We start from the raw sequence: 26,930 nt of genomic DNA, 5'->3' as shown, positions 1-26,930 counted from the left end.
CGGGACTTGGCCGAGGGATCCGGCAGGGCTGACGTTGACCGGGGAGGAGGCCCGCAGGCTGGGACCACCAGATGCCATCAGCAGCTGTTGTCAGGATGCCTGCTGGAGCTGAAGAAAGCTGCTGGGCGCAGGACGCCTTCTCCTGCCTTCCAGCACCACCCCCCCCCCCGGCCACCCCACACCCTGCATCAGGCTGCCCGAAGTCGGGGAGCGGGCACAGCAGGGATGGGCTGGCAGAGGCCCAGCCCTGGAACCACGAGACAAGCTGGGTCTGCGGCTAGCAGACAGTAGCCTAACGATGACACCGGCTCTGGTGGGAGTCTGCTGGCCCAAGGGTGACTGTCCTGGGGCGGATGTGCACTCACTTCTCATTGGTCCACACCCAGGGTCACAGGGGAGCTTAGCTTTCACTGGGAACTGTGTCCTCTCTCCCCACAGACATCCGACTGAATTACCAAGGGTGATACTTGACGGTTTCTTACGAAAACATTGTGTAAAATGCTATTTTAAGGTCTTCATCAAAAACAAACCTTTAAGACCTCAACAGTTTAAAAAGATGCTAATTAGCCAACGTAGCTCCCGAAACTTAACCACTCTCGCTCCCGCTTGCTCTATGGCTGGACTCCCAGCCTCTGCTTAACCCATTACCGCGGCATTAAGGCTTCACCGATCCGCCCTCTGGACTGGTGGCGGAGTTCCAGAAGGAGGAAGAGAGGTGCTGGAAGCTCCTTTAGCACTGCAGGCCACTGAGAGATCTGAAGAAAGCACGTAAGTCACAAACAAACACGGGAACCTTGACGAGGACGGATCAGCGACGAACTTGCATCAGACCCCGGTCAGAGGTGGCCTGCAGCCGACGCCTGAGCGCCCTCTTCTGGTGATCTGTCAATCCGGCAGCACCTGCTTGTTGGAAAAGACCCTGATGCTGGGAAAGATGGAAGAACAAGAGGAAAGGGGCAACAGAGGGTAAGGTGGTTGGCTGGCATGAGTGTGAGCAAGTTCCGGGAGCTGGTGATGGACAGGGAAACCTGGTGTGCTGCAGCCCGTGGGGTCGCAAAGAGTCGGACGCGACGGAGCGACTGAACAGTGAAAGAGTAAGCGGCAACTCCCTGCAGCTGAGAGGGGAGCTGAGTGTCCAGGGCACCTGCCTATCTGTCCGTCTGTCCCTCAGCAGTCGCTCACAAGACCACGCGGAGCCCCATGTTGTTTCTTTAATATATAATTTTATTTCTGGTTATAGAAACAAATGCTAAGAGGAAAGACAAAACTTCCCCGTCCACATACAACAATTTAATAGATAAAAGAACAGTTAAATGAAAAAAAAAAAGGTAGAAATTTTAAACTTTGTTATAGCTTTAAAACATTAACGTCTGTTACAATTAGAAATCACATTCAGATCTCAAACTTTTTTTTAAAAAAGGTATGGCTCCTTATTAAAAAAAAAATACTGTATCCCATTTGAAATGAAAACGCAGGCCGGCCTAGCTAAGGCGGGTCCCCCCTACTTGCACCCCTCCCCCGCCCTGCCCAGGTGCTGGGGTGTATGCCTGGGTGCCCCAGAGGCCAGAGCCCACATGCGGATGGTGAACCACGGTAACACCATGCGACTTCAGCCTCCCACCAAACACGCCACGGAGCCCAATTCCCACTCTACAGGATACCGCCACTTTTTTAAAGCACTGATGATTAAACATATTGTCTAAAAAACTTTAGATGGCCACCATGAAAAAAAAAAAAAATGCACACAGACATGCCCCCTAACAACATCCGCCCCCCTCAGAAGGATCTTTACAGGCTAATTGTCAGTCAGATAAGAAAACACAATCCGTGCTGGGTTTATCCCTTGCCCAAGTGCACCAAGCTGCCTGGGATCTGGGTCTGAATATAAGCAAGAATCAAGGACACACTTTGGTCTCTCCTCCTCGTCCCTGTCCTAAAGCAGAAACGGAGCAGGGTCAGTCCCCCTTGACCAGGTACCCAGAAAGCCCATCCTGGAAGGAAGCTGGGAGAGGCCAGACTTAAGAATATTTGACTTTAAATCCTATTTTTACTTATTAAAATTTTTTTTTTTTGGATAACTTAACTCAGAAATTTAGAGGTGAAGGTCTTAAGAAGCCATAGGTGTAGTTCCATAGCGTTTTGGCCAGTTAACTTCATGCACTAGAAATCCATTTCAGGTTCACAGGCCTCATTCCAGCTCAGCCAATATGCTCAGAATTTGGGGACGGCTCATAGCATTCCTTGGGGGTCATGGCAACAGCTTGAGAGGGGCCAGTCTTATCACTGCAGCTAAGAAAGTAAGTAAATGAGTGAAAGTCGCTCAGTCATGTCCGACCTTGTTACCCCATGAACTATACAGTCCACAGAATTCTCCAGGCCAGAAAACTGGAGTGGGTAGCCTTTCCCTTCTCCGGGGGATCTTCCCAACCCAGGGATCAAACCCAGGTCTCCTGCATTGCAGGCGGATTCTTTACCAGCTGAGCTACCAGCAACTAAGAAAAACCTTCACATGAGCAGCATGGAATCTTTAGTGAGTGGGACCAACACGATGGTAGCCCAGGGGGGTCACAGTGTTGAACAGCCACATCCCTCTCCGGTCTGGACTCCTCTGCACTTCTTACTGTTTCTCATGCGGAGTGAACCACCAATAAATATTTGGATGAGTCCAATGAGCCACTGATTGCACAAAAAGGATCTCAAACAAAGAATAATGAACTAGAATTCTTCCAATTCTATTTTGACTCTTAACAGATCTGGGGAAAGAGAGGGAGAATAGCTTGGAGACCTCTTGTCTCCCTTGGAAGCAAAAGGGTGATGGAGGGTGTAACCTGAAGACCCCCTGGCTCATCAGAGCCGGGGCAGGGGTGAGGGGTCCCATGTAGCCAGTGTTCAGCCCATCAACTGAAGCAGAGAAAGAAGCCCGTCTGCTGCAGCTCCCCGCCTCCCCCTCCCAAACTCGTCTTCTCAGGAACCTGTACCCAGTTGCTTCCAGCATGACAAGCAGGTCCAAGGAATGAAGGAAATCCTCTGAGTAAGATTCTTACCTGGAGGGAAAGAAAGATGCCTAGAAAGAGTCTGCAGCCCTCAGTCTTTTCTAGAACACTGAGAGAGAGGAAGAGACGCTGAACACCCTGAGGCTTGCCTACTTGAAGAAATCACCTCGGGACCCCGTGAAGACACAGCACAGACGTCCCTCCTGGTCAGCGCTGAGCCCGCAGGAGGCCTCCTGTCACCGGGCGGTGGGCAGGGTCACTGGGCGGGGCCAGGCCTGCAGCTGGGGGTGGAGGCAGGGCAAGTTTTGCAAACAGACCTCTCATGGCGGCTGCTGGGACATTCACTCGGACGTGATGGGGACAGAGGGGGGTCTTGTCAAACCCAGGGACATGAACCCTTCCAACCTCTCTCCTCTGCTGAGTCCTGTGTCCCCGGGGATGAGGGCAGGAGGGGATGACTCCGTGGGCTGGGGCAGAGCTGAGCCACGGCCCGAGTCCAGAGGACAGGCCTTCCACAGGGACGCCCAGACAACCCGGTGATGCTGGGGGTGGGGGGGGCACTGAAGACTCGGCAAGTGACCGTTCTTCTCAGCAGAAGAGCAAAACTACTTTCCCTAAGCACACTCAGCCAACGGGCCCACTTTCTGTTTCCACTCAGAGCAGACGCTCGCGGTGTGTCAAACACAGTGCAGCTGTGACTCCGGGTGGGCCCCTCACGGTCAGATGAGGCCTCCCCAGAGGCTACGTGGTGACTGAAGGCCCAGACCAGCCCTTAGACCCAGGGGGGAGCAGCTTCTGGGGGTAAGAGAAGAGGCAAGAGACCGGGCCCCGGCGGGAAGGGCGGGTCCGCGCGATGGAGACAAGCCTGGAGGAAGGGACGAGTGAGATGAGAGGAGTTCATGAAACGCGTGAGAGCAGCCTGAGGGCCGCGGACAGAAGCCGCTGCTGCTCCCCTCCCCAGACAGCCTCCGTCCTTCTGGGCTCCATCCCCGCCTCGTAGCAGCACGTGTGAATAACATAAACGAGGCGCGGGAGGTCACTTCGCTCCTGGGCAGAGGTATCCCGGAGGGCGGCCTTGAGCAGCTGGCCGCGAGGGCGGGGCTCCCACTGGCATCGCCCCCCAACTGCCCCGGGGCCTGCCTAGCAGCTCCGTCCATTCCTTCTTGCACCGAAGCCTGAGGGGCAGCTGTGAGCTTGGCGGCGCCCGAGGCTGGTTCCCGGGGGCTCGGCATCACCCCATCCCAGACGAAGCCGTCTCAGGGCAAAGCAGAACCTGGGGCTTGGGAAGAAGACAGCTCCTTCTCCGGCCTCAACCGCCCCTCAGTCTAAACCCTAAAGGAGCCGCGCGAAGGACCCTCTTCTCTAACACACGCTGACGTTTGGTCTTTTCTTTGCCTCCAAAAAGGAAGAAACTGACCAAAGGAAAAAAGCCAAAAGTTTCTGTCTCCTCCTGAATTTCAAGGGGCCAGCGAAGGAGTTTCTGTCTAGAGACCTTGGGACGCACCCGGGAGCCGGGCAGCTCACTCTGACTGGTCCAGGCAGACCTTTCTTTAGGGGAAGTCAGCGCGCCAGCCGAACAAGGCCTGCTGTGACCTAAACCAGTCTCCCTCCAGGCCCAGCAGGGTCCGGATAAGCAGCCAGCAGCCTGGTGACCCCAACAAGCCCACCCCCTCCTGCCTGAGAATCACCAATGCATGTTGATTAGCAGCTCAGAAGTCCACTTTTCACCTTCTCCATTTGGCTTAATTCTGAAGCAGAAAAAACAACCTCCCACAAACAGCAAACTGTGAAAGTAAGCCAACCAGGCGGCAGAAAGAGCCTGAGGGTCCCCGCAGCAGAGGGAGTAGGAGGTGACGATGTCCAGCCTGGGGGCTCCCCTAGTGCTACTCCGACCTCACAGGGGATCTCAGGGGGGTGGGAGGAAGGACAGATGGTCTGAACCCCGACCACAGGCTCTGCTCGACAGCGTCAGGCGACCCAGAGCTTCACATAGAGATGCAGGTGGCGGGCAAGGGACACTCAGCGTCCACGACAGGCCCGCGAGAGGGTGACACTGGCCGGAGAGGAGGACGCTCAGCGGGGTAGGGCAGGGATTTCCATGACGCCCCGCCATGCAGAGCGGCGCCCTCCTGTATCTGGCGCTGGTAAAGGTCGAGTACAGCTGGACAGGCGGGCCTGGCATCTGGATGGAGAGTGAGTGGCCGTGACGACGGCCTAAGCGCACCCGCCCAGCCGACCCTCTGCGGAGTCCAGCCCCTGGGTGGCCCGAGGCGGCCGTGGCCCCAGCGCCAGGCCAGGTTGCCTTTTTATTTCCCAGCCTCGGGTGGGTTGATCCATGTGCCACAACCCGGGCATGTGGAAGACCACAGCCGCCGGTTCTCCTGGCTGCTCCGGCTCCTGCAGACGGGTGTGGCGGGGTGGGTGTGGCCCCATGGCTCAGGGGGCTCCGAGGACACCAGAGATCTTTCCGGCTACAGCAGCAGCTTCCCTGGGGAGCTGCCCACTCCTGGCCTTTTGGTCTCAGGACAAGTGCTGGCGGGTACCACGAGCTCTCTGGGGAGATGACCAAAAGCCCACCCAGAGGCTCACCAGGAACCTGGAATGGCTGGTCCCCTGAACCTGGCCCCACGGGGTTCCTTCTGACCAGAAGGAGCTAAAAAGGCATGCGCTCGGCACGTGGCAGAGCGTCACTGAGGACACCCCGTCCCGTCTCCCTCCCAGTTCCAGCCACAGACCCCCCTCTGCTCCTTTCTCCCTGAACCACTGCCAGGATAGAACCGTGAGGGAGTCCACGGTAACATACAGCAACCAAAATGCCTTGGAAGTCAGGAGAACACAAGGTCGGGCCAGACTGGTCGGGCCAGGCAGAGGGGATGGGGCTGGGTGTGTCCTCTGGCCAGCCGGCCTGGCATCTGTCTCTGGGGGAGGCGAGCTGTGGCGCAGAGGACAGTCTGTGAGCAAGAAGGCATCTGAGCGAGACCCGCGCAGCCCCAGGGCTGAGCAGCGACGGAAGAGAAAGAGACGATGGCCCCCCAGCCCTGCCCAGGACCTGTGGAGCCAGCCTGGTGGTGCCTGGATGCCCGTCTCGACCCACTCAGTCTCACGCTCTGCACTCACACCAGACGGGAAGCCATAGAGAACGCCAGGGCGGTGTGGGTGCAGAGCCTGGCACCCGTCCTCCTGTCTCTGACCTCACCGGGGCACCATGGCCACGACGTAGGATGAGGGTCAGTGGCACGGACGCACCTGGCCTGCAGGCTGAGTGGGCACCAGCCTGGAGGAAGGACACTCCACACTGGTCCCCGTGGGGCGCCTGGGGACAAGCTTGGCGGCGCAAGCAGCCCGCACGCCTGCCCCTGCGGCTGTGGTGGCGATTTGGAAGCGGGGAGCCCATGTCCGTGGGGACCCCCAGGGCAGGGCCGACACCAGGCCAGCCCTAAGCCACTCTTCGCAGAGACACACTGAACGTTTCCTGAGAGTGCTCTCCGGAGATGTGAAGGACCGGGGGCGCCCTGCTCTGCCCGAGGCCCCCTGAGGGCCCCTGAGCTGGCGAGGGCTGTGGGCCCAGCCTGGGGCCTCCGGCGCCATGGGCCGCAGAGCCAGTTCTGGTCGGTCACGGCAGGCAGGCTGTCGGGCGGTAGAGACCCTGGCAGCTGGTGAGGAGGCTGGGCGGGCAGCCGCAGGGCCCCCGGACGTCAGAGCAACCAGGAAACGGGGCCACTCAGCGTGACCATTCTCCCGCAGGGGCGGCCACGTCCTTCCGCCCCCAGCAACCTGGTGTGGCCGGGATGAGGGTGGACGCTGCAGGTGGGCCTCTCATCCAAACAGCTCTCTGCCTTGAGCGCCAGTCCAGGAGGCTGTCGGTCTTCCTTGAAGTTAGCAGACGGAGCGGCAAGAGTTCACTCTGTGGGGACCAATGCCGGGAAGACCCAGACACCCAGCTGTTAGAGCGTCTTCGGGTGGAAACCTCAGGAATGGGCGATCCCTTCTGTGTCTGTCTCAGGCCGTCAGTGAAGCCTCGATTCCGCCTTTCAACAAAACCGGAAACACGTGGGGCTCAAAGCCAGACCAGACCCCTCCCGTCCATCCAGCGAACGCAGACACTTTCGGTGTCACTTTAGAAGCAGCAGCGACGGGACGGTCTGACAGCTGGCAGCTCTGCGTCTCTCTCGCCTGGGTCCTGTCTCTTACAGACAGGGCTGGTGCCCCCGGCCTGTGCTTCCATCCCGTCTGGGGGTGAAGGTACCCCTGGAGCCTGGCTTCTGTGCCGGGCCGGGCCGCCTGGACATGTTCCCGGAGACGCTGGGCTGCGACCTTCTCCCCACGCCCTTGGCGAAAGGCCTGGGGAGAAAAGGCGGTGCTGGCAGAGGGGAGAAGGAAACGAAGACAGAGAATTCCAGAATCGTACAATCAGCCGTCTGAACACGTTTATGTGTTTTTGTTTGACTCCAGATCGGGGGCAGGAGGACGGGTGTCTGGGTGCGGGCGGGTGGAGGTGTCCCGCCCGTGGGGCCCTGCACTCGGCCCGCTGGGAGCTTTCCAGTCTCAGTCCCAGGGGCGGCGGGGTCAGCCGCCCTGGTCCGGCCACGGAGCTCCGTCTGGCGTGTGTCCCACTCCACCTCCACGCCGCAACGTCACTCCCCGGTCCCGGGGCCCTGCGCGCCGGCGGCTGCCATCACACCGGCCTGTGCGGTCACAGTCCCCACAGGCTCCTCCACTCGGGACCTCTTGACCTCGGGCTCTCCGGTGGGGGAGGCGGAGGCGGCGGTGGGGGGCGCCGTGCTGGTGGCTGCCGCTGGCTCCTCGGGCCCTACCTCGCACACACGTGTGACCACCACCGGTGTGGATGAGCTAGCCTGGGCCGCGAGGAGCTGCAGAGGGCTGGTGAGGGCTAGGGTGGAGAGAGAGAGAGTCACATTGCGGAGCTGGTTGGACCAGCGCCGCCACACGAGGGCGAGGAGGGTGAGGAGACAGCTCCCCAGCATGCCTGGCACCTCCGGGTACAGCCAGGGGGCAGATCCTGGGCGCCAGCCCCTTCCGGCCCCCACCCCGGGGGGCCTCCAACCCTGTCCCCCCTCTTTCGGTTGCTTCTGTGTGGGGATCCCCCTGTACACCCTGACGGCTCCCACGTCACCTCAGTGGGTCGGGCCTGCGCCTCGGGGTGCTCCCGCCCCCGCCACTCTAACTGTGCAGTGCTGGGTGCCTTCCCGTCCCCTCTGACTCTGTCCCCTCAGGGCTCTCCCTCGGGGCTACCTCGGCCTCAAATCCCAGCCTGGACACAGAGCAAGTGCTCAGGAAACTGGCTGGATGAACTGAGGAGGCATGCTCGCTGAACTGACCCTGGTCGGGCTGGCGCTCAGGGCCGAGTGGGGCAGAGGGGGCCGCCCCAGGGGGGCCCTCACCGTAAGCGTTGCCGGCGAGGCTGCTTGTGGGGACGGCGTGCTTGCCGTTCTGAGTGACGGCCCGGACTGGGAGGTGGTGCTGCCCCAGGGTCACTGGCGTGGCTGGCTGCAGGATGGCGACCGTGTGTCCGGGGACCCCCGGGGCCATCTGGCTGGCCACCGTCTGGATCACCCGGCTGGCGGCGGGGATGGTGGCGAGTGCGATGGTGGGCTTCTCTTCCAAGCCTGCAGGGGCGGCACGCGTCAGAGCCACGGTCACGGCCCTGTGGGGGTGCCCCCGGGGTGGGGCGGGGGGCCAAGGGCCTGAAGCCGGGACACTGCGCAAAGACCTGGGTTCTCAAAAGAAAACTCCCACTGATGGAATGTTTTGAAACAAGAGAAATACAAGCCATAGGGTTTTAGGGGAAATTTTAAATACTGCATACTTTAACCAAAGCAAGTTTAATCTGAGAAAGAATGGGTATCATCTGGAATGAAATGATTTGCACTTGGAGCTATGACCTAGTTTTCTCTCAACAAAATGCACGTCTTTAGGACGGGATCAGAAGGGATGTCACTGCTGGGATGAGCCGCCTGCCATCCCTAAGACACTGCTTCATTCAGAGTGTCAGCTCCAGGGCCTCCGAAAGCACTGATGGTATTCCCAACCATCACCGCGTTAATCCTCTGGGACCCTGACTTCTAACTCAGGACTCTGTGACTCTTTCACTCCGAAGGACATCTAAGGAGCCCTTGCTGGGGGCTCCAGTCTGAGGCCCCACACCTAGTCCAGGGGCACCTGGAGCCCCAGATGCTGCTTGCGGGGAGCGGCATTTCAGAAGATGATCAGCGCTGCTTCATAGGAACGTCCCCCCAGAAAATGGGAGGGGACGAGGGGTGACCCTTCAGAGACATCCCGCCCGAGATGGCCTGAGCCCCACGGCCCGGGCTGATGGCTCCACCTTGAAGACCCACGAGAGCCGGACGCGACCCCACCAAGGTGACCGTATGGTCAGCTTACCTCTCGCTTCGCCGCCCAGGTCCAGCACGGCTGTGCCCGCTGCCTCGTGGGCGCCCCCCGCCGCGGCCTGGCTGGCAAGAATGTATCCGTTGGCGGAGCTGGCGGAGGTGGTGACCACCCTGAGCATGGTGACTGGGGGCGCCTGCTGCACCACGTGGATGGCGTGGCCCGAGGGCTGCTGGGCCGTCACTATGGAAGCCGGCACATAGGCGACGGGCTTGGCCACCAGGCTGGGCGGCCGGGGCGGCACGGCCATAATCACCGGTTGGGCACTGACCGGAGAGCCTGCAGAGGAGGGCTGGGTCAGCGGGGTCCCGCACGCGCCCTGCTGGGGGGCTCGCGGCTCTGAGTCCCGGGACATCAGACGAGAGGGCGAGGCCGGGCTTACCGGGTGCACTTTGGGAATAGCGGTACTCGGGAACAGAAGTTAACTTGGCCCCAAAGTCAGGGTCGTGTGGAATGGGCGAGCCCTCCCGGGACAGGCACTCTGGAGTCTGCAGGCCACTGGAACGCGGGGACATCAGCCCAGGGTGGGTGGGTGAAGCCGGGGCGCTCCTAGGAGACGGGGAGACGGGACTGCGGCAGTGAGCGTGCCCGAGTGCTGCCCGACCCTGCAGCCACAGCTGGCCGCCCGCCACATGAACCACCACCCCGCGATCCTGGGCCCGGGGAAGGCCACGACCAGCGCGTTCATCTCCGAGGGGCCTGGCCAACCCCCCCGGAAAGTGGCTTGTGCTTCTACATTAAGAATAGCCGTCTTGCTGGGATGGGCACCAACCTCCCCTGGGACAAACTAACACCCGGAGAGCAAAGCTCATCGTGGGAATCTGGCCAACGCCCTCTCCCTGCCTCTCGGGCCCGAGCTGGTCTCTCCGAGAAAAGGTGAAGCGGTTTCACTGGCCGTGGCCACGGGGGTGGTGGGGCGGGGGGGCTCACCTGGACGACAGCGGCCCAAAGGGGGTGCGAAAGCAGGAGACGCCCCGCTGCCTCCGTTTCCGGAACGCCTGCTCCACCAGCTTGGCCTCTGAAGCAGGGTCTATCCGCCAAAAGGATCCCTTCCCGGGCTCCTCCTGGGAGCGAGGGACCTTGATGAAGTAGCGGTTCAGGGAGAGGTTGTGGCGGATGGAGTTCTGTGGGCAGAGCGGGGAGTCACGGGTCACGGTGGGTGTGGCTCTGACCCGCGCGGGCCCGGCCACCTGAGCCGTGGGTCAGGGCCGGAGGGGCCCCGAGCACAGAGGGGTCACAGCGGTCGTGCCTGTGAAAATTCAGCACGGGCTCATGAGCAGCCCTTACAGAAAAGCCAGAACGTTAAGGAGAAGCTTTTGTTCAGGGGACGCCAGGTTCAGAACGTGAGCTGAGCCAACTAGAATACTGGATGAAGGTCTTATGAACCTAAACATGAAATCTGTGGAGAGCAGGGAGGCGTGTTTGCAAGGTCACAGAAGAGCGCCCCGTGCACTGAGCCTGGGGACATTTTCCCGTCTGTGGGCTCCCAGGAGGGACGACGGACTCTGGGGGTAGGGTCGGGGTCACAGTGTACAGCCCCGGGGATTGGGAAGGGGCGCACCTGCCAGCCCTTGTCGGCCGTGCGGTAGTAAGGGTAATGCTTGGTGATGTGTGCGTAGATTCCGCTCAGAGTCAGCTGCCGGTCCTGCGCGGATGAGATGGCCTGCACGATGAGCTGAGCGTACGAGTATGGCGGCTTCGACTCATCCTGGGGGCGCAGACGAGGGGGTGAGCCTGGAGAGACACGTTTCCAATCCAGCCACCCCCCCCTCCAGAGAGGACACAGGTTCTCGGGGTGTCTAAGAACATCACCCCCACCTCCTCCTGGGGGTTTAGACTAGGAGGAGCCAATTCTGCCTCATGGGGGAAAGTCAGGTTTGATTCTGAAATTTCTCACCTCCTCTGCAAACTGATTTAAGGACAGCTGTCTGATGGGAACGAACTAAGACTAAGCTGGGAGGCGAGAAGCCTGACGCCCTCCCGGAGACAGTAAGGAGGCTCTGGAGCCGACCCGGCCCCACAGACAAAACAAGGGGGGCTCGGGGAGGAGAGCAGGGACACCTGCACCCGCCGGGCACCAGCCAGTGCGCCCAGGGCTGAGACCTTGGGGCTGTCCCCTCCGGACGTGTCGGCCTGCTGCTCAGAGGCGGCCCTCGCGGCGAACTCTGCGGCCAGCTGCAGGTCGGAGGTCACGTTCTGGACGGAGCGGTAGCTGGAGGAGCCGGCCCCTCGGGGGCTAGCTGGGCAGGAGTTGGGGACACTGCGGAGAGAAAGGACACGTCCTGAGGTTTGACTCCGGACCGAGGCGGCCGCTGTCCGGCCCTACGGGACGTCCGCGCTGCACCGAGGGGGCGCGGTGCCCTCACTCGGCCACACGGGGGCGCCCGAGGGGAGGCCGCGCAGAGACACGTGCTCGGCCCGTTCCACCACCGCGAGCCCCCGGCCTCGGGCTCGCGCTCCTCTCCGGTTGGAAACTGCGCGCCTGTCCGGGGGCAGGAAGCGGCGGGGCTCCCCCTCCGCACCGCAGTGCTTTCGGTGCAAGGGCCGCCCGGCCCGCCCTGTCCCGCCCAGGGCTCCACCAACAGGCGTGGCCTGGTTCCTGCCGCTAACAAGTTGGCTGCGGTTGTCAAGCAGTGTGGAAATTTTGGTTTTGAAAATTAAAAGTATTCAGAGAAAACCGTCATAAACTCTCAAGTGGGTCACAAATCCACGTATGAGGTGCCCCGAGCTGGGGGCTGACCAGATCTTGGAGGTCACCGTCTCCTTCCACGCATCCCCAGCCCCTCTGCGTCCACCTCCCACCTGCAGGGGGGCCTCCCAGCCCCACTCCCCACAGCCCCCGAGGGCGTCTTCCTTCACTGTCCAAGGGACAAGACGCCCCCAACTCCCCCGTAAGTCAAGTTCATATGAAAGCCCTCCATGCCAGTTTCCTGGACACAGACGCAGAGCCTCCTCTCTGGCTGGGCTGCTGTCTCTGGCTTCCCTGCCCGGCTCCTCCAAGGTGGGGAGCCCTCTGTGGCTTGTAGGAGGGGCTTAAGAGATAGTTACTAATCTCAGGGAGGGATGAAGGAAAAAGCAAAATACTGTGTCTGAGAAAAAGGGGGCAGCTGATATTAATGATGAATTCCACCTCTGTCACCCACTTTGGGGTCGGGAATCCCAGCAACCCAGGTGGGAATTTTCAGGAATCATTCCCCTCTCAACTAGACTCTGCAGATACAGAGACAGGTTAAGTTGTGCAAGTATAGACACTTTAACCAATGATAATAAACCAGCTGCTGAGAGGTAGGAAGCAGTAATAAAAACAGCTCTTTCTGAATTTCATTTTGAACCAAACATACAAAACCCAAGCTTTTAAAGTAAGGTGGGAGGGGAGGGAAAGTGTTTTACTGGTAACACGTTCACACACTCGGCATCAGGTTTCCAAACGTGTCCATCGGGGAACCAAACACCTCAGCACATGGGGGTTCAACTCGGACGGGGGTGGCGGAGGGGCTCCTGAAGATGCTGCAGGACCTGCCACTGCAGAGGCGCCGGGGCACCGTCTCCAGTCCCAGAGGGGTTCAGTGCCACTCTGGACAACACCTGGTCCATGCTCTCACCACAGGGGCGAGAAGTGTGCCCCAGAAACACACCAGCCCCCAGCAGACAGGTCAGGTGATGTCCAGCTTGGTGGGTGTGCAGAGCTCATCTGGGAAAACCTCACTGGCATCTGCCGTACGTGACCCACGCGGCATCCTGACGCAGACGACAGACAGGACTCTGGGCTTGGGCTCTGGGGTCCACTGCCCGTCCCACGTCCACACTTTGTAGAACATCTCAGAAGGTTTACATCTAACCCTCCAAAGGCAAAGCCCAGAGAAAAGGCTGTCACTCCCATAGAACAGTTTCCAGTGGAAACAGGCAGCAAGACTGGCTCCCCAGCGGGAGCGGAGGCCGCTTTCCACAGTGGGGGAGGCTGGCGCTGACAGACCCTCCCCAGGGAAGCTTCCTTGGGCACAGAGCACCGCTGACGCCCAGAGGGCCTGGGGGGCTTGGTCTAGAAAGTGTGTGTTCATGCGTGTGCTGGCCCCAGCCTCAATAAACCTCATTCAGCTGTCCCTGCGGGCTGGCCTAGGCCCAGAGGGCTGTGCCTGGTACCCGGCCGCCCTGGGGTCACACGTCCGGGGTGGGCAGAGCTGGAGGCAGGCGAGCAGGACACCTCTGGGCGGAGAATGTGCGATTCAGAGATGACTGGAGAAATTGACCAACGCACTGAGTGTCCCCCAAGGGAGTTTCCTGGTCCAGGTCAAATCCCTTGACCATCCACAAAACAGGGAAGATCCACAGAATAAACACACAGGGCATCTCTAGAGGGTCCCTGCTGTGACACCAGGCTTGAGTAAAGAGCTGCCTGCTCCAGGGGCAACCAGTCCCAGGAACTCAGGCTGAACAGTGTGAACGGCACACAGCCACTCGGGGGACAGTAACCAACAATCGTGACATTGATCTCAGTGAGGAGGAAAAGCCAAGTCCTTTATCCCACAGGCAGGCAGTCCAATGATCTGAGACTGAGAAACCAGTGAGGAGGTGCCGAGGGGCATGAGGACCGGTGGGCGTGGCCAGCCTGCAGAAGCCTCTGCTTTCTTCAGTTCAGTCACTCAGTCATGTCCAACTCTGCGACCCCACGGACTGCAGCTCGCCAGGCTTCCCTGTCCATCACCAACTCCTGGAGCTTGTTCAAACTCATATCCATCAAGTCAGTGATGCCATCCAACCACCTCATCCTCTGTCATCCCCTTCCCCACCTTCAATCTTTCCCAGCATCAGTGTCTTTTCCAATGAGTCAGCTCTTCACGTCAGGTGGCCAAAGTACTGGAGTTTCAGCTTCAGCATCAGTCCTTCCAATGAATATTCAAGACTGATTTCCTTTAGGACTGACTGGCTGGATCTCCTTGCAGTCCAAGGGACTCTCAAGAGTCTTCTCCAACACCACAGTTCAAAAGCACCAATTCTTCAGCGCTCAGCTGTCTTTATGGTCCAACTCTCACATCCATACATGACCACTGGGAAAAGCACAGCTTTGACTAGACGGACCTTTGTTGGCAAAGTAATGTCTCTGCTTTTGAATATGCTGTCTAGGTTGGTCATAACTTTCCTTCCAAGGAGCAAGAGTCTTTTAATTTCATGGCTGAAGTCACCATCTGCAGTGATTTTGGAGCCCGAGAAAATAAAAGTCTGTCACTGTTTCCCTGTCTATTTGCCATGAAGTGATGGGACCAGATGCTATCTATGATCTTCGTTTTTTGAATGCTGAATTTTAAGCCAGGTTTTTCACTCTCCTCTTTCATCAAGAGGCTCTTCAGTTCCTCTTTGCTTTCTGCCATAAGGATGGTGTCATCTGCATATCTAAGATTACTGATATTTCTCCCAACAATCTTGATTCCAGCTTGTGCTTCATCCAGCGTTTCTCATGCTGTACTCTGCACATAAGTTAAATAAGCAGGGTGACAATATACAGCCTTGATGTACTCCTTTTCCTATTTGGAACCAGTGTATTATTCCATGTCTAGTTCTAACTGTTGCTTCTTGACCTGCATACAGGTTTCCCAAGGAGCAGGTCAGGTGGTCTGGTATTGCCATCTCTTGAAGAATTTTCCACAGTTTGTTGTGATCCACACAGTCAAAGGCTTTGGTGTAGTCAGTAAAGCAGAAGTAGCATGTGAGATGAGCGCAACTGTGTGGTTTGAGCATTCTTTGGCATTGCCTTTCTTTGGGAGTGGAATGAAAACTGACCTTTTCCAGTCATGTGATTGCTGCTGGGTTTTCCAAATTTGCTGGCATATTGAGTGCAGCACTTTCTCAGCATCATCTTTTAGGATTTGAAATAGCTCAATTGGAATTCCATCACCTCCACTAGCTTTGTTTGTAGTGATGCTTCCTAAGGCCCACTTGACTTCGCATTCCAGGATTTCTGGCTCTAGGTGAGTGAGCACACCATCGTGGTTATCTGGGTCGCTGAGATCTTTTGTATAGATTTGTGTATTCTTGCCACCTCTTCTTAATATTTTCTGCTTCTGTTAGGTGCATGTCCTTTATTGAGCCCATCTTTGCATGAAATGTTCCCTTGGTAGCTCTCATTTTCTTGAAGAGATCTCTAGTCTTTCCCATTCTATTATTTTCCTCTATTTCTTTGCATTGATCACTTAGGAAGGCTTTATCTCTCTGGAACTCTGCATTCAGATGGGTATATCTTTCCTTTTCTCCTTTGCCTTTCACTTCTCTTTTCTCATCTATTTGTACGACTTCCTCAGACAACCATTTTGCCTTTTTGCATTTCTTCTTCTTGGGGATGGTCTTGATCACCGCCTCCTATACAATGTCACAAACCTCCATCCATAGTTCTTCAGGCATTCTGTCTATCAGACCTAATCCCTTGAATCTATTTGTCACTTTCACTGTATAATCATAAAGGATTTGATTTAGGTCATACCTGAATGGTCTAGTGGTTTTCCCTACTTTCTTCAATTTAAGTCTGAACTTGGCAATAAGGAGTTCATTATCTGAGCCACAGTCAGCTCCCGGTCTTGTTTTTGCTGACTGTATAGAGCTTCCCATCTCTGGCTGCAAAGAATATAATCAATCTGATTTTGGTACTGACCATCTGGTGATTTCCATGTGTAGAGCCTTCTCTTGTGTTGTTGGAAGAGGGTGTTTGCTATGACCAGTGGGTTCTCTTGGCACAACTCTGTTAGCCTTTGACCTGCTTCATTTTGTACTTCAAGGCCAAATTTGCCTGTTACTCCAGGCATCTCTTGACTTCCTACTTTGGCATTCCAGTCCCCTATGATGAAAGGGGTTATTTCTAGAAGGTCTTGTAGGTCTCTTTTTTTTTTTTTTTTTTTGGTGTTAGTTCTAGAAGGTCTTGTAGGTCTTCTTCAGCTTCAGCTTCTTCTGCATTAGTCGTTGGGTTTCTTTCTTAGGTGCACATATTATTTTGATAAGAATAAAAAGCATGAGCGCAATTAGTACTGCCTCTCCCTGTGGGCGCCCGCTGAGCGTGCAGCCCAGACACCCAATGGTTTTGCTGGAGAGAACGACCTCCGAGGAGCCTCGGTTTCCTCATCTGCAAAGAGCTGGATGGCAGGGGAGCGCTGAGCAGGGAACTGCGGGGCAAAGGGTGTACTGGGCACCCCACCCTCCTCGCAGGCCCGGCAGGAACATCAGAGCCAGCTCTTTTTTAATCGCTGTTCTTAAAATGCTGTGGCTCACGACCCTAATGAGAGTATTGTAAACAAAATAATCAAAGCTCAGGGTTTGATGGCCTCAGCATGAGCTGTTTATAGACGTTTCAGAGAGGCGACGGGCTTCCGTGATGGCTCAGCTGGTAAAGAATCCGCCTGCAATGCAGGAGACCTGGGTTTAACCCCTGGGTTGGGAAGATCCCTTGGAGAAGGGAAAGGCTACCCTCTCCAGTATTCTGGCCTGGAGAAGTCCATGGACTATACAGTCCATGGGGTTGCAAAGAACTGGACACGACTAAGTGACTTTCATTCACTCATGGACTCAGAGAGGCGACTTCAAAGCAGACCAGCTGCTGAGCTGCCCACAAGACTAAGAAACCAGTAATAGCTTCGTGGCTCTTGTGGGGGAACTGGTCAACCGAGGCCATGTCAAAACAGTCTACCGTGCAGCCACGAGTGATGTGGTGACAAGGAAAGGGGCTGAAACAGAGGGACAGGAGGAAAGGGTCTCTGCAGGACCCTCTGGGCTCCACAGCGCCCTTCCGGGGCGGGGTCACAAGTACTGACACCCATCCGACGAGCTCTCTGCTCATTCACATGAAGAGGCCCCTGTAGACGTCGCTCCAGGAGTGTCACTGAGGGGATTTCACTTACTGAAACACCTCTATTTTGTGTAGAGCGCACATAGTATTTCTGTAATCTGGGGGGAAAACAAAGAACAGGCAAAGAGAATTCATGGAAGCCAGTTTCTCAGCACTCTCTTAACCAGGTCTGTGCCCCCGAAGAGAAACTCTGTGCTGTGAGACCCTGGGAGGTGACTGCAGAAGGGGGAGCTGGTGTCTGAAATGCATGTCGTCTCAGAACACTGGAGAGCCGGCCTGAGCTCAGACCTCCCAGCGCCTCCTTCTCCAAGCAGGCAGGGGGCAGATCTGGGCGCGGAGGGGGCCCCAGGCCTCCCTCTACTCCTCCCCCTCGCTCTGCCTGCTTCCTGAGCCACAGCCCTCATCTGGAGAGGAAGGGCCCTCGGTGGCAGGATGCCAGGCGGGCGCTGCCCTGAAGGCACAGCCAGGAACACACGAGGCAGGATCTTCAGGGCCCCAGGGTCCCCCTGAGATGGGGCTACAGCACAAGCCTAGCCCACCTCCTCTCAAGAACTGACCCCCCAAAGGCCCCCTGGCCCCCGACTCCCAGAGAGGCAGGACGAGAACCATAAAGAAGACGGAAGGCCGCATCTTTCTGTGTCCATGAACCGATTTTTATCTTTCCCCAGTTTCCAGATGAGGGAAGGGACCATGTGGGTGCGGGTGTGTGTGTGGGAGATGCGGTGAGGGGCCACAGCCGCACAGGCAGCCTCCTCTCCGGGTCATCGGGAGAACCGAGGAAAGGCAGAGTAAATCACTCTCAGGCAGGATCCAGAGTTTGCCAGAAACACAACAGCCGTTCTCACGCCCCATCCAAGCTCAGAAGACACACCACGTTGCAGAGCGAGTGAGGACTGACTCTCCCGCCACGGTGAAGCCGGAATGGACTGCCAGCTCAGGGTGACAAGTGGTTTAGGAACCGAGGCCAGCGGCTTAATGTTTATTTCATACAGGGTTCCGCTCACCTTGGATGAATTCCACAAAGCAGGTTACTTTTGGTTTTTTGATTTCTGTATTAGAAAAATCAAGAAAGGCCTTTCTCAAGAAATAGCTTCCAGTCTTTGTTTAGACGTTCAGTTGTGTCCGACTCTTTGCGAGCCCATGGACTGCAGCCCAGCAGGCTCCTCTGTCCTTGGGATTCCCCAGGCAAGAATACTGGAGTGGGTTGCCATTTTCTCCTCCAGGGGAATCTTCCCGACCCAGGGGTCGAACCGAGGTCTCCCCCATTGCAGGAGGATTCTTTATTGTCTGAGCCACCAGTCCGCTGCTCTATCCGTGCTGCCCCCTTTCTCAGGTTGAATTCCAGCAGTTTTCTTTAAACTGCAGCTCTAAGGATTAGTCTCTTTTTGTAACACTCGGAAAATGATTAACCAGTTGGTTCTTTCTTGAAGCCACCAGTTCAGTGCAAAACGGGGAAAGAAAAAAAAAAAATCAACAAAACGAGGCTTAAGATAGCAGAACTTGTTTCAAAGAGAGTTCATTCATGTTCTGGGTGGAGTACTTCAGGGCAGGGAAAAAACCGCACACACCCGCCCCCGCCCCTACTCGGCCAGCAGGGAGAGGGGCGGGGCGACGGGGCAGCCCCGACGGGTCCAGCCGCCCCCTAGTCCTGGAGAGGACCCGCCCCAAACCCGCTCCGGAGAGGGCCGGTCCAGACCGAGCTCCCCGACCCCAGCTAGTCGACCGACCCGGCTGCGGGCACAGACGCGGCAATAGAGGCCGGGGCGGGGGGAGGAGGAGGCGGGGTGCGCGCCCTACGGGAACCCCCGCGGCCCGGGCCGCAGCCTACCTCCCCGGCGATCCGCTGGGACCTGGGGCGCAGGGAGGGGCTGGGAAAGAGAGGGCAGCTGTTTGTAAACACGCCGGCCCCACCCTGCTCCTGCGCCTGGGCGGGAGCAAGGAGATCCGGGCAGTAAAACCTCAAGGGCCCCTGAGGTTTCCAGCGCGCAGTCGACTCCGCGGCGCGGAGACAAGCGGATGTAAACAGAAATTCTTCCCTGTGACACTTAATTAGAGGCCAAGAGTGTGGGAGCCCGTCTCAAAGCTACCGCCTTCCCGCAAAGATGCTCCAACCTGTGTGGGCACCGGAGACCCCATGCGGCCGGCCCCAGCCCCTCTCCAAGCCCCGCCCCCCAGCGGCCCCTCAGCCCCTCTCCGAGCCACCCCCCCCCCCCACCCCCGCCGCCCGCTAGGCCCGGTTCTGCTCCGGGAATCCCTCCTACCCTAACCCTGGCCCCGCTCAAGAGCCGCCGCCGCCTCCCCCAGGCACACAGGCCTCCACACTGGCGGGCTCACTACTCCAGCTCGACCCGCTGACTGCTGCTTTTATTCAAAATGTTACTGGGAATTATATTTATTCTATGAAGCTCTCCAGGAACAAACCAAAACGCTTTCTGCTCTAAAAGCCGTCGATGTGGCTGGATCCTAAGCTGACTGTTCACAGCCCCGTGCCAGTCTGAGCTGGTTTCGGCGGACGTGCAAGGGCCTGGGAGGGCCGCCGCGCCCGGCCGGAGACAGGCCCGTGGGCTCCCGGTGGCGCGGGGCACGTGCCTGGCCAGCGTCCCCGCCCCTGCCCCGAGGTGCTGCGGGGTGAAGGTGTTAGGGCAGGGCTCCGGTACCAGCTCCCCGCGCTATGCACGCCACACAGTGCGCCCCTTCCCAGCGTACGACTCGCGGGCTTTTAGTGTCCGGAGTGGTGTGAATCTCGCTCCACAATATGGTCATCACCCCAGAAAGAAGAAACCCAGGGCAGGGGGCCGTCACTCCCTTGACCGCGCGAGTCCCTGGCCACTGCTATCTCCTGTCTCCTCTAAGGCTGTGCCTACGCTGGACACGGCCTGTCAACGGAAGCACACAGCTCGTGGGCTCCTGCGGACCGGTTCCTTTCCTTCTGCATCACGTTTTCAGGAGTCACCAGGTGCCAGCACTTTGCTCCTTTTTATTCTCCACGCGGTGGCTGTAACACAGTTTCCCTCCACTCAGCGGCTGATGGACAGCTGAGTTGTTTCCATTTTGGAGGCGGCTATGAATAACTTAAAGCTCAACATTTAGAAAACAAAGATCATGGCATCCGGTCCCATCACTTCATGGGAAATAGATGGGGAAACAGTGGAAACAGTGTCAGACTTTATTTTTCTGGGCTCCAAAATCACTGCAGATGGTGACTGCAGCCATGAAATTAAAAGACGCTTGCTTACTCCTTGGAAGGAAAGTTATGACCAACCTAGATAGCATATTCAAAAGCAAAGACATTACTTTGCCAACAAAGGTTCGTCTAGTCAAGGCTATGGTTTTTCCTGTGGTCATGTATGGATGTGACAGTTGGACTGTGAAGAAGGCTGAGCGCCGAAGAATTCCTGCTTTTGAACTGTGGTGTTGGCGAAACTCTTGAGAGTCCCTTGGACTGCAAGGAGATCCAACCAGTCCATTCTGAAGGCAATCAGCCCTGGGATTTCTTTGGAAGGAATGACGCTAAAGCTGAAACTCCAGTATTTTGGCCACCTCATGCGAAGAGTTGACTCATTGGAAAAGACTCTGATGCTGGGAGGAAGTGGGGGCAAGAGGAGAAGGGGACGACAGAGGATGAGATGGCTGGATGGCATCACTGACTCGATGGATGTGAGTCTCAGTGAACTCCGGGAGTTGGTGATGGACAGGAAGGCCTGGCGTGCTGTGATTCATGGGGTCGCAAAGAGTCAGACACAACTGAGCGACTGATCTGATCTGATCTGATCTGATGAATAACGCTGCCCTGAACCCCGCTGGATGAGTTTCCATGGAGACCTCAGGACCCAGTGCCTTGCTGGGTGGTTGAGGTAAACTTTTAATGTCTTGGAGAACTGCCAGACTGTTTCCCAAAGTGGCTGCTTCGTTTTACGACACATAATTTTTTTATCGGTGCATAAATTATAGATGTATGAGTGCAAGAGCATTTTCATAGCATAGCTTCATCGTGAACTCAAGTGGCGCCCTCATGTTTTAGGCTGTTATCAGGAGAGATGTCAGAAAGGGCAGGGAGGTGATGTACATTTCATGTTGGAGAACAGAGCTATTGCTGGAAACCTGAAAAGAGCTTAGGACAGAATCTCTCTCATAAATCCCTAAGGACTAAATAAAACAGTGCAGGTACAGCTGCTGAGCGGCAGGCTGGCCCACAGCAGGCCTCGTCACTCATTGCTCCTCCCTGTCACCCTGGGCCACTGTGGGCTTCATCGATGGTGGGCTTCATCGCCAGAGAAAACAAGCAGAGACCTGCTCCCGGGTCTCCCACCAACTGGAGATGCGGCCAGAACCAGAACTGGGGTCCCAGACCTGAGTTCTGGGCTGTGACATTTCAAAGGCATCCCTGAGCTCTCTCCGCAAGAGAAACATGCCTGCTCACCAGCTCGGGAGGGAACTGACTCCAGAAAGCTCGATGCAAATGACTCCCACCTGGTCACGGACACGGGGTTGGAGAACACGGGGCACATGTGAGGCCAGCGACCATGACGAGATGAACCAACCTGAGCTCCTAAATGTAAACCTTTAAAGGTGCAAAACCAGGGCCCCCACCCAGGCTGGTTGGCCAGAGAGTGACTGTCACCGATGACCCCTGCAGGGTGCCGAGAGCCAGCTCTGCTGGGGGAGCATGGTTAGAGTGTGGTCCCCAGGGCCCCTGAGACCGTTTCAGGGGGGACATGAGCTCGAAACTAGCTTCATGTTGACCCTGAGACATGGTCTGCCTCTCTATCTCCAGGGCCCATCTCGTGTTAAAATGTCCTCAACGAAGCAGTAAACTGCTTTAAAGTTTATTAAATCTCAATCCTCAAATCCATGTCTTCCAACATGTTTTTACAACAAAAGGGGAAGAAGGCACAGGACCCGCTGTGTTCTTGGGGGGCAGCTCGCCCCACCTCTCCCCCTCCCCGGCCTCTGGTTGTGGGCGTCACCCTCAAGCCTCCCCACAGGGGTTCTCTTTGTATAGCACGCCAAGGATGAGAACGTTTGAGGACCTGCCTTTCTTCGACATCTAGATTAATTTCTGAAACTTTGGAAAGGAGTTCTACCAAGTTTAGAAAAACCAAGTCCACCGAATCCTGGTATACAAATCCTCCTTTTAAATAGTTTCACTGTCTGTAAAAAAAAATGGTACCTATGCCTGCTTTCAGAGGCCCTAATGCACAGAATTTCAAACTGGAAAAGTGACTAATTAGGTAGTGATTCTTCACTTTGTAAGATCATTCTCCAGAGACTCGGTTCAAATTGTCAGGTCCCCTGATGCGCTTAAAATAGTTTCAAATTTTCTGCCCAAGGCCCATTTTCCAGAAACAGACTCCACAGTGTATCAAGCACAGAACACCCTCTTTGTATCACTTTCCTCTTCCTCAGCCGCGTTCTGGAGGCCAGCGCCCTGGGTTCTCTGGGCAGCGGCAGCGCGGGGCCGGCCGGGCCGCTCACCTGATGGTGCCGGTCGGGGAAGGGATGGGGCTGACCAGGCTCCGGAGGTCCGGCTCCGGGATGTGGATCTTCAGCGGGGAGATCTGCGGGTAGAGCGGCCGCAGCGGGGACGTGGGGGCCTCCTCCTGGTGGTATAGCGACGTGAACTGGATCTTTATCGCCGTGCTGGGGAAGCGCAAGGTGCACCTGCAACGGAAGGGCAGCGGGCGTTAGGCCAGCGAGGGGTGCGGCCGCCGGTGTGCCCGTGCTCGGCGATGGGCCTTGCCGTGCGCGCCCACGCGCCCACACCGTGCCCGATGCGCGTCCTCGGCTCCCGGGACAGGGCCGGCCGGGCACTGCACAGACCTCCGCCCCCACCCGGCCCCCACGCCACCCGTGTCCCCGCCCACGCCAGCACCTCGCCGAGCGCTCCCCGCCCCGGAGCAGCAGCAGCAACAGCCGCATGTGCGGGCGGGGGTCTGGCAGGAAGCGCCCTGGACCCGAGGGAACCTCGTGTCCTCTACTGCAGGTGACCGCCCCCCAGCCCATCACAGACCCGAGTCCCTCTCCGTGTGCGCACAGGAGCCCAGTGCTCCTCGCCCTCTGAGAAGCCCCCGCCTGTAAAGCAGGGCGTTGCCTGTCCAGCACACCACACTGCCAAGTTCTCCACAAGCTGCTAATCCTGGAGCAGACACTGGGTCCACACCAAAAAGCACCTGATATTTGGTCCTGTCAATCAATTCAGCATCTAAGTAGCAAATCGGGGATATAGCAAGCACCACTTCAGTTGCATTCCCTTTTCTCTCAGTAAAATAGGCTTTCAGAAGGGGTATTTAAGAACCAGTCAGAACAGGCTCTGGCACCCAGCAGGCGGGGACCCCAGCACCCCCCAGCCAAGAGGGGTGTGTGCGAGCCTCTGGGGGAGGGCTCACCTCTCCCTACATGACTCAACAGTGCAAGCATCTACGCTCACAGCCACTGCCTGCATGTCACAAAGGATGTCAGGAGCTCCAACTGGCTTGACTGGCCGGTGCAGATCCTTCCAGAGACACAGAGCAGAGAGGGCTGTGGGTGGCCGTGAAGGCAGAGCCCTGCCCGCGGCAGGCAGGGCGGCACCGCCGTGCGGGACTCACGGCTGATGGGCTCCTATTTCCAAATCTAAAATCAGAACAAGGGGATCTTGATACTCTTCCAACAGACGCTGTCTTCCTGTTTGATGCTGTTCTGACTCAGCACCAGAATGTCACGGGGGGGTCTGTAACGGCAACGTCATCCATGCTTCTGCTTAAAGGGCCACCAGGCTGTATAGAAACAGCCTGCTGTTTCCGTCTCGTAAGAAAGAAGCCTCCTGTCCCCTCCACTTGCCTCAGTCTCCCCACCACCCAATGGAGATGTGCTCTGTCCTAAGATGCCTTCTGAGGCCTGGGGTTTCCCCCGACCCGGAGGTCGGTCTGCTTCTGTAACTCGCAGTCAGTGTGCATCCCTGCCGAGTCCAAGACGGGCCCAGCGTCCCCCAGCCTGGAAGCGGGCTGAGGACAGGTGAGCGCCACCTGTGAGCAAAGGGCGGTGATGAACAGCGGGGGAGTCTGTGCCCACGGACACACACACCCCCCTCTGCCACCAGTGCCAGGGAGGAAGGCAGTAACGGTGACGGGCAGTTAAAGAGTTTCTATGGCCCTTAACTGCTGCAAGTTAACAAAACAAGTTACGTGCTCCTCTCTGCCAGAGGAGGGCGGAGTTCTGACTTCCTGCGCTGTGAAAAGTCCCCGTGCTAACATGGGATCAGACCACAACCTTGAGATCATCTTACAGCTACAACTGTCAAGACAAGTAGAGAGGGGATGTGGCTCCTGGCCTCAGTAGAGGTCATAAGATGGTGGGGGGAATCTTAGAAAACGGGGTTTGGGGTTCAGACGAGAAGATGCACGTGATCCCCAAGGGACGAGCTCGGGAGGAGGAGCACCGTCAGGCCCCCTTCCCTCCGCTTCCCAGCCTGACTTCTGCTCTGCGCCCACCTGCCCTAACACCTCTGGGGCCCTGCATACTCAGGGCAGGAGCGATCCCCTCCCGGGAGCTTTCCAGTCCAAACCCAAGGCGCCAGATAGACAGTACATGAACACGGCCTGGGGCTTCAGTGAAACAAAACAGGGCTATTGACAGGTCAGGGACGTGGGCACGCTGTCAGCAGCAAAATCGACTGCCGTCGATAACTGATACCAGTAGGATCGTTTCTCACTGGAACAGCGATTTCCCAATTAGGCTTTAACCATAAATATTTTCACAGTATTTACTGCAACAGCTATTTCAGAGGCTTCTCCTGACTCACGCTTCCAAAATTATCCCGAGGCTGCCAATCCGCTACTCAGGAGGAGGAGGAGGGGAGAAGAGATACCGGGGAGCTCCTTGATTAAACAGATGCCTCCCAGGGTGCCCGCAGGGCTGGCCCATTCTGGTTTAGGGCTCTGGCTGGACTTTTAATGAGTGCGTTCTGCAGTTAAAGCTATTCTCCTGAGGGTGCCCACATGCAGTCTGAACCCGGGTGCAATCTGCCTGTGCTGTTGGGGCCCCGGCTGAATGTGGGGGTGCATGCTGAAACCACCGCCCACCAGCCCAGGGACGGCCCCCGGCAAGCATCCACCCACCTCGTGGGGTGGTCCCTTGAGAGCTTGCCTCGGAATTCTTGCCCTAATTTGCCAGAGATGACAGCACTCTGGGGGCTGCCAGGGGTGGGGGAGGTGGACATTCAGGGGTGACTCCCCCAGAAAAACAGGGACCAAGTAGTGTGGTGGGGGGGGGGTGGGGACTGAAGAAAAGGTGTTAGGAGCAGGAGAGGAGGAGGACCACTGGCATCACCCAGGTCACAAATCCCCAGGGGTGCTGAGAGGGTAGACAGAGACAGCTAGTCCCCTGGACATGCGTCTCTCTTGCTTCAACAACAAACTCGTTTCAGCTGGACACGTGGCTGCTGGACTAAGGACGATGTTTCTCTGCATCTCGTGCACCCATGAGACTGTGCTGGTCAGTGAGGTGTGGATGGTTCGTGTCCTCAGGAGAAAGACAGCGTCTTCTTCACTTTTCCTCTTCCTGATGGCCAGAATGTGGGTGTGATGGCAGGAGCTGGAGTGGCCACAGTGGGCCATAAAATGGACAATGGGAAACGGAGCAACAGAACAGAGCCTGGAGCTTCCATATCAGGTCACATCATGGGGCTGTTATGCGCAAAAGAAACCCATCTCACCCCTGTCATTATGACCTCTGTTACAAAACCAAAGCTACCTCCCAATTGTAAACAGCTGTCAAGGCTGTATATCGTCACCCTGCTTATTTAACTTATATGCAGAGTACATCATGAGAAATGCTGGACTGGATGAAGCATAAGTTGGCATCAACACTGCAGGGAGAAATATCAATAACCTCAGATATGCAGATGACACCACCCTTATGGCAGAAAGCAAAGAGGAACTAAAGAGCCTCTTGATGAAAGTGAAAGAGGAGAGTGAAAAAGCTGGCTTAAAACTCAACATTCAAAACGCAAAGATCATGGCATCTGGTCCCATCACTTCATAGCAAATAGATGGGGAAACAATGACAGACTTTTATTTTCTCAGGCTCCAAAATCACTGCAGATGGTGACTGCAGCCATGAAATTAAAAGATACTCGCTCCTTGGAAAAAAAGCTATGACCAACCTAGACAGTGTATTAAAAAGCTGAGACATTACTGACAAAAGTCTGTCTAGTCAAAGCTATGGTTTTTCTAGCAGTCATGTACGGATGTGAGAGTTGGACCATAAAGAAAGCTGAGCGCCAAAGAATTGATGCTTTTGAACTGTGGTGTTGGGGAAGACTCTTGAGAAACCCTTTGACTGCAAGGAAAACAAACTAGTCAATCTTAAAGGAAATCAGTCCTGAATATTCACTGGAGGGACTGATGCTGAAGCTGAAACTCCAATACTTTGGCCACCTGATGAGAAGAGCTGACTCACTGGAAAAGACCCTGATGCTGGGAAAGAATAAAGGCAGGAGGAGAAGGGGACGACAGAGGATGAGATGGTTGGATGGCATCACCAACTCGATGGACATGAGTCTGAGCAAGCTCCGGGAGTTGGTGATGGACAGGGAAGCCTGGCGTGCTGCAGCCCATGGGGTCGCAGAGTCGGACACAACTGAGCGATTGAACTGGATGAGCTCCCTGTGGGGAACAGCTGAATGCACCAGGGCGCACATTCATGGAAGAATATCATTTAGCCAT

At 56.8% G+C, this 26,930-nt stretch overlaps 1 protein-coding gene across 4 annotated transcripts in view; it reads right to left on the bottom strand.

Moving 5' to 3' along the window:
- Positions 1 to 1,203: 1,203 nt before the first annotated feature.
- The window catches only part of FOXK1 (forkhead box K1), a 58,405-nt gene continuing 32,678 nt past the window's right edge, over positions 1,204 to 26,930 (bottom strand). Inside the window, exons 1-9 of one of the 4 annotated variants that reach the window (XM_006044264.4) lie at positions 23,613 to 26,033; positions 22,702 to 22,887; positions 11,463 to 11,661; positions 10,963 to 11,109; positions 10,332 to 10,525; positions 9,784 to 9,950; positions 9,396 to 9,680; positions 8,396 to 8,620; positions 1,204 to 7,884 (exon numbers count right to left, since the gene is read on the bottom strand). In XM_006044264.4, the coding sequence (XP_006044326.1) occupies positions 7,628 to 7,884; positions 8,396 to 8,620; positions 9,396 to 9,680; positions 9,784 to 9,950; positions 10,332 to 10,525; positions 10,963 to 11,109; positions 11,463 to 11,661; positions 22,702 to 22,887; positions 23,613 to 23,668 (1,716 nt within the window). In that variant the 5' untranslated portion in view covers positions 23,669 to 26,033 and the 3' untranslated portion in view covers positions 1,204 to 7,627. Of the gene's footprint in view, positions 7,885 to 8,395; positions 8,621 to 9,395; positions 9,681 to 9,783; positions 9,951 to 10,331; positions 10,526 to 10,962; positions 11,110 to 11,462; positions 11,662 to 22,701; positions 22,888 to 23,612; positions 26,034 to 26,930 lie in introns of those variants that run through there. The other 3 variants (XM_025275367.3, XM_006044263.4, XM_025275368.3) reach the window with 3 other exon arrangements.

Source organism: Bubalus bubalis, chromosome 24 (genome assembly GCF_019923935.1).
Source record: "Bubalus bubalis isolate 160015118507 breed Murrah chromosome 24, NDDB_SH_1, whole genome shotgun sequence".
Classification (NCBI taxonomy): Eukaryota; Metazoa; Chordata; class Mammalia; order Artiodactyla; family Bovidae; genus Bubalus; species Bubalus bubalis.
The sequence above is the reverse complement of the archived record's forward strand: the minus strand, read 5'-3'. Positions and strand labels throughout refer to the sequence as shown.